At 61.9% G+C, this 6,238-nt stretch overlaps 2 protein-coding genes across 6 annotated transcripts in view; both read right to left on the reverse strand.

Annotated features, from left to right (window-relative positions):
• The window catches only part of LOC114857222 (patatin-like phospholipase domain-containing protein 2), a 3,369-nt gene extending 197 nt beyond the window's left edge, over window positions 1-3,172 (reverse strand). Inside the window, exons 1-7 of one of the 2 annotated variants that reach the window (XM_029153482.3) lie at window positions 2,626-3,172; window positions 1,007-1,239; window positions 860-925; window positions 583-744; window positions 445-505; window positions 259-381; window positions 56-194 (exon numbers count right to left, since the gene is read on the reverse strand). In XM_029153482.3, coding sequence (XP_029009315.1) covers window positions 56-194; window positions 259-381; window positions 445-505; window positions 583-744; window positions 860-925; window positions 1,007-1,239; window positions 2,626-2,911 — 1,070 coding nt within the window. In that variant the 5' untranslated portion in view covers window positions 2,912-3,172. Of the gene's footprint in view, window positions 1-55; window positions 195-258; window positions 382-444; window positions 506-582; window positions 793-859; window positions 926-1,006; window positions 1,240-2,625 lie in introns of both variants that reach the window. The other variant, XM_029153481.3, reaches the window with a different exon arrangement.
• Window positions 3,173-3,308: 136 nt separating this feature from the next.
• LOC114857223 (patatin-like phospholipase domain-containing protein 2) lies at window positions 3,309-5,610 on the reverse strand. 4 transcript variants are annotated; one of them, XM_055509614.1, is made up of 9 exons: window positions 5,283-5,608; window positions 4,947-5,179; window positions 4,811-4,876; window positions 4,519-4,728; window positions 4,141-4,201; window positions 3,914-4,063; window positions 3,767-3,845; window positions 3,559-3,661; window positions 3,309-3,489 (listed from the first exon to the last, which is right to left on the reverse strand). In XM_055509614.1, exons 1-9 carry the CDS (start codon window positions 5,467-5,469, stop codon window positions 3,436-3,438), a joined length of 1,143 nt encoding a protein of 380 aa, XP_055365589.1. In that variant the 5' UTR covers window positions 5,470-5,608; the 3' UTR covers window positions 3,309-3,435. The 4 variants fall into 4 exon arrangements, 3 of the variants coding, with proteins under 3 accessions (XP_055365589.1, XP_029009316.1, XP_029009319.1); XM_029153483.3 differs by having other exon boundaries at window positions 3,309-3,487; window positions 3,551-3,661; window positions 5,283-5,607; XR_008694927.1 differs by lacking the exon at window positions 3,767-3,845 and having other exon boundaries at window positions 3,469-3,487; window positions 3,551-3,661; window positions 5,283-5,610.
• Between the last annotated feature and the right edge of the window lie 628 nt (window positions 5,611-6,238).

The following is a 6,238-nucleotide window of genomic DNA, read 5'->3' on the forward strand; positions in this document are numbered from 1 at the left end:
TTTGTTGATCTGGGACTAAGGTCATGGTCTGTAACAGGCTGTCACTGCCTCTTACCCTCTGATGAGGAGGAGAATCAGCTGGAGCGGCAGCCAGAGGATGGACAGCAGACACCAACACACTTTGACGGGAAGCAGCGTGAGCCGAGAGGCCAGACTGTCGCCGTGGCGACCGTCCCTGCAAGCTCTGCACAGGACTGAGACGATGCTGAGTGTAAGCACACGAAGGCATGGGATGTGTCTGTCAGTGCCACCTCTTACTCTGTTGGATGCCAGCTGGAAGGCTCTCTGGGCCTCTGGGCTTCAGCCAGCGGTACCGAAGGTCACAACACACTGGCTCCGTCTGCATCAACGCGCTGGACGGACGCTCCGCTCCGAGCAGACCTGAGACAGAAGGTTCCTCAGGACGTGTTGGTTCAGTTCCTAGATGGAGGCGGAGGAACTCACCTCTTTCCCTCAGGAAGCGGAGAGCGTCCACGTGGCCGTTGTGGCAGATGTCGGCCAGCGTCTGTGGAGTGAAATAAAGGGCGTGAAGCATCTGGGCGCTAGCGCGAAACCCACGCGGAGCACGCGCACAGAGCTCACCTCCAGCCTGGGCGGCAGGAAGGACGTGCACACGCGGTGCACGTTGCCCGTGTTGACCTGAATGCTGACGTTGCCATAGTGGGTCTCCAGGAGGTTGAAGGCTCCCTCTCGGGGGCAGATGTCGCTCTCTCCGGAGAACGGCGCCACGGTGATGGTGTTCCTCTGCTCGAACAGAGGCATGTTGTTGCTCAGGGCTCCGTCCACGTAGCGCTGAGCGGGGGATCGTCAGGGTCACAGCACTGGTCTCCGGCCCTCAGCCTCGTGATCATGTACTCACCACGCCGCGGTACGAAGGAGGGAGGAAACCGCAGTAAACGGGGAAGAAGCAGCTGCACATCAGCACCTGGACACAGCGCAGACCCGTGAGCGGCTGCAGCTTCACTCTGCACCTGAACACATGAGACGGGCCGGGCCGGGCCCGTACCTGGACCAGCTCCTCTCTGCTCTCAAACTGCGACACCAGCAGGTTCTGGCCGTCGGCCAGCCGGGTCAGGGACACGCACAGCCTCCCGGACGCCAGCAGGTGGGCGTCGGCCGGGAGCTGCTGCAGCAGCTCAGCACGGAGCAGCCTGAGCAGACTGAAGGAGGGGTGGAACACGCCCAGCGCGTGGCCCCGGGCCTCCTGCGCCGCCCGCAGCACGGCTGCACACAAGCGCTCTGAGGAGACGACAAGGCAGCGTCACCTGAGGTTCTGCAGCGTCACCTGAGGTTCTGCAGCGTCACCTGAGGTTCTGCAGCGTCATCTGAGGTTCCGCAGCGTCACCTGAGGTTCCGCAGCGTCACCTGAGGTTCTGCAGCGTCACCTGAGGTTCTGCAGCGTCACCTGAGGTTCTGCATCACAGTAACACACAAGCGCTCCGAGGAGACGACAAGGCAGCGTCACCTGAGGTTCTGCAGCGTCACCTGAGGTTCTGCAGCGTCACCTGAGGTTCTGCATCACAGTAACACACAAGCGCTCCGAGGAGACGACAAGGCAGCGTCACCTGAGGTTCCGCAGCGTCACCTGAGGTTCTGCATCACAGTAACACACAAGCGCTCCGAGGAGACGACAAGGCAGCGTCACCTGAGGTTCTGCAGCGTCACCTGAGGTTCTGCATCACAGTAACACACAAGCGCTCCGAGGAGACGACAAGGCAGCGTCACCTGAGGTTCCGCAGCGTCACCTGAGGTTCTGCATCACAGTAACACACAAGCGCTCCGAGGAGACGACAAGGCAGCGTCACCTGAGGTTCTGCAGCGTCACCTGAGGTTCTGCAGCGTCACCTGAGGTTCTGCAGCGTCATCTGAGGTTCCGCAGCGTCACCTGAGGTTCCGCAGCGTCACCTGAGGTTCCGCAGCGTCACCTGAGGTTCCGCAGCGTCACCTGAGGTTCTGCATCACAGTAACACACAAGCGCTCCGAGGAGACGACAAGGCAGCGTCACCTGAGGTTCCGCAGCGTCACCTGAGGTTCTGCATCACAGTAACACACAAGCGCTCCGAGGAGACGACAAGGCAGCGTCACCTGAGGTTCTGCAGCGTCACCTGAGGTTCTGCATCACAGTAACACACAAGCGCTCCGAGGAGACGACAAGGCAGCGTCACCTGAGGTTCTGCAGCGTCACCTGAGGTTCTGCAGCGTCACCTGAGGTTCTGCAGCGTCACCTGAGGTTCTGTTTTCTTCTTGTTGTGTTATTATTGTTTTGTATGTCGTGTTGTTGTGCTCTGTGTTCTTCATGTTGTGTTGCGTGTCGTGTCCAGCTCGGCGCCTGCTGGGTTCCTCCTCTGCTGTGACCTTTGGACTTTGCCCTCGCTGCTGCAGCGACTGTGGGTCTGAACCGTCCAAGTTCAGCTTCCAAGCAGAGATAACGCGTCCCTGCCCTTAATGATTAGCCAAGACCTACAGGTACGACACTAAGGCACCGACCCGGACCCACTGTCATCTACAGAACCCCAGTGTAGTAAATGGACCAGAACCGGCTTCAGACTCAAACCTCACTTGCTGATTGTCTCTATTGTGCAACGCCGTAAACGGCTGCCGTCGGACCTCGGCGCGTCGACCCACCGATGGGGATCCCGACCACCAGAGCTGCAGCCACCAGACACCCGGAGGAGGCGCCGCCGATCCTGGCGGCGCCGTGGACCAGGCGCGGGACCCGCTCCAGGATGCAGCTCACAGCCCCCACGTGGTACATGCTCCTGAAGCCGCAGCCCGCGAAGCTCAGGTTCCAGGGCTGGTCCCAGTCCCACATGGTCCCGGCCGCTGGTCCCAGTCGCTGGTCCCAGTCCCACATGGTCCCGGCCGCTGGTCCCAGTCCCAGCTGCTGGTTGGCTTCTGGCCAGTGCCTCATGAACAGGCGGCGTCTTATGGGCTGCGTTCAGTCGGCGCTGGCAGAGCTCCAGTTGTGAGCGGCAGCGTTGCACAACTCAAACGTTTCACAACAGCAGCATAAAACAGGAGAGAAAGTCCACGTCCACCATCATCACATCTGGGATCAAAAGAACGTCATCTCCTGCTGACGTCTTCAAAAGGGAGTTGAGCTGTGAACTTTCATTTCTGCACAGATGGAGAGCAGCTCCACGGAGTTTAACACCTGCTTCATCGTGATGCTCCACTGCTGCAGAGTCCAGCTGCTCAGTGGTAAATTAGGAGGGAATTGAACCACCAACCTACATGATGGTTAATCAGTGGAGATGCAGGTGAAAAGTCAAAATGCTCTACAACGGACTGGATATTTCAGACGCGTGTAAATAGAAACAGACATTTATTGTAGATTTTCACTTCAACATTAAACATTCATTCACACGCAGACGACATGTTCCGGATCCAGCCCGCGCGGGGGGGTGGTGGGGGGGGGTCTCTGGCTCCTCAGGTTCACAGGTTCAGGCCCAGAGGGAGGCTGGTGCAGCGACGCAGCGGCTTCTCACTGGAAACGAGCCTCAGCTTTAACAACACGAGCGCCGCTCACGAATCGCCGTCTCACTCGTACCTGTCCTCGTCCTCGTCCTCGTCCTCGTCCTGCCACGCTTTGTACACGTGCTGCAGCATGCCATAAAGCCAGCTCACGTCCTTGGGCACATCTGGGATCCAACCCGTCAGCCTGGAGCATCAAGGAGCCAAGACAGGACAGGTTAATGCAGGAAGCCCGGCTCCAGGGCGTTAGGAGGCCCGGCCCGGCCCGGCCCGGCCCGGCCCGGTACTGTACCTCTGGGCCAGAGAGCGTGAGGAGGAGCTCCCCCTGCTGGACACGAGCCCCTGCGCCTCTCTGCAGGCCTCGCACAGCACTGAAAGCAACGGGACCCGCGGTTATTCTGGAGGTTCTGCCCCGACCCGCCGGGTCGCCCCCTCTTACCCTTCTGCACGTTGGCGGGGAGCTGCGCGATGACCTGCGGGTTGAGCCACGCGTGCTCCGTCCCCCGCTGCTCGGCCTCACCGCGCGTCGCCCGCTCGCAACAAGCGGCTCCGGCCACAGTGCTGCCGGGCCCGTCGCTGCTGATCAGACCTGGAACGGGCGACGACGGGACACTGTGACGTCACGTCCACGCGGAGCTGACCTGAGAACCCGTGGACGGCTCCTACCGTGCTCCTGCAGGAAGCGGAGCGCGTCCAGGTACCCGCTCTGGCAGATTCCTGCGATGGCCTGGAGACGACAGGTTGGAGCCGTTACCGAGGGGCGGCGGCGGCGGCAGCGGCGGCAGCGGCGGCAGCGGCAGCAGCGGCAGCGGCGGCGGCGGCAGCAGCAGCGGCGGCAGCGGCGGCGGCGGCAGCGGCGGCGGCGGCGGCGGCGGCAGCGGCGGCAGCGGCGGCGGCGGCAGCGGCGGCGGCGGCAGCGGCGGCGGCGGCAGCGGCGGCGGCAGCGGCGGCAGCGGCAGCGGCAGCGGCGGCAGCGGCGGCAGCGGCAGCAGCGGCGGCAGCGGCAGCAGCGGCAGCGGCGGCAGCGGCGGCAGCGGCGCTCACCTCGGGCTCCGGGGGGAAGAAGGTGCTCGTCACTCGGTACAGGTTCTCCGAGTTGAGCTGGATGCTGACGTTGCTGAAGCGCACCTGGTGGAACCAGAGCGAGCGCGGCCGCGGGCACACGTCGTTCTCGCCGGCGTAGGGCGAGAACGTGACGGTGTTGCTGCGGTGGCAGCGCGGCAGGTTGTCGCTGATGGCGCCGTCCACGTAGTGCTGAGGACACACGGCAGCGCTGCGGCAGGTCGCTCCACGGACTCAGACTCAATGAGGGGGGGGGGGGGGGGGGGGCACTCACCACTCCTCGGTACGTGGGGGGGATGACGCCGCAGTAGAGCGGAACGAAGCAGCTGCACACAAGGGCCTGAAGGAGCACGGACGCCGTCAGCGCGGCACGCGTTCTGCGTCCGTCGCGGGAGGTTCTGCTCGCTCACCTGCACCAGCTCCTCCCTGCTGCCGAACTCCGACACCAGCACGTTCTTGCCGTCAGACACCCTGGTGAGGGACACGCACAGCCGTCCGGAGGCGCGCACGTGCGCGTCCTCCGGGAGGCGGAGCCGCAGCGAGTCGCGCACCTCCCGCAGCAGGTCGAAGGCCGGGTGCAGCGGTCCCAGCCTGCGGCTGCGGGCCCGCTGGGCCACGCGCATCAGGTCCGCGCAGCAGCGCTCTGCGGGTCGGTGGGAGCGCGAGTGGGAAAGTGATGGAATTGGATGAGCATACCTGTGGGTAAACCCGTTTCAAGCGGAGCCAGGTCGGACGGGACCACTCACCCAGCGGCAGCCCCAGCGTCACCACAGCGGCCATCAGAGCGCCCGCAGACGCGCCGCACACCGCGGACGCGTCTCGCAGGAGCGCGGGGAAGCGCTCCAGCACGCAGCTGACGGCGCCCACGTAGTAGATCCCCATGAAGCCACAGCCCGCGAAGGACACGCTCCACTCCTTGTGCAGGTGCAGCATGGCGCCAGCTGTGAGTCCAGATGTCACCTACCTAACTGATGGAGGAAGCCGCCAAAGAGGAACGGGGGACGCGACCGTCAGCAATTTTGTCTAATTAGGAGACACCTCCCTATTGGCTGCCGGACCACGTGACGCGGGCGCTCTCGCAACCTTTGAGCCCACGCTGTGACACGCTGATTTAAGTGACATGTAGACGTGCAGAGGCGCTGACAACAGACATCGGGTCTGATTAAGAGAATGTGAAAGGAATCCTGTTGGTGGCAGCGATGCAACGAGTTTAGACGCTGTAAAACTCCAGAGAGAGCGAGAGAGAGACTGAGAGAGAGAGGGAGAGGGTGAGAGAGAGAGAGCGAGAGAAAGACCGAGAGAGAAAGAGAGAGAGAGAGAGGGGGAGAGAGAGAGACTGAGAGAGAGAGGGGGAGAGAGAGAGAGCGAGAGAGAGAGAGGGAGAGGGTGAGAGAGAGAGAGCGAGAGAAAGACCGAGAGAGAAAGAGAGAGAGAGAGAGACTGAGAGAGAGAGAGACTGAGAGAGACTGAGGGAGAGGGGGAGAGAGAGAGAGCGAGAGAGACTGAGAGAGAGAGGGAGAGGGTGAGAGAGAGGGGAGAGAGAGAGAGCGAGAGAGAGACTGAGAGCAATATAATCTGGAACTCTCTACTCCCTTCTCTCTCCTCGTCCCTCTCTCTCTCTCTTTTCTCTTTTTCTGCTCTATTTTTTCTATATCTAATCTCTACGATCTATATTTTATATAATATATAATATACTCTATAT

The sequence above is a fragment of the Betta splendens genome, chromosome 6 (genome assembly GCF_900634795.4).
Source record: "Betta splendens chromosome 6, fBetSpl5.4, whole genome shotgun sequence".
Taxonomy (NCBI): domain Eukaryota; kingdom Metazoa; phylum Chordata; class Actinopteri; order Anabantiformes; family Osphronemidae; genus Betta; species Betta splendens.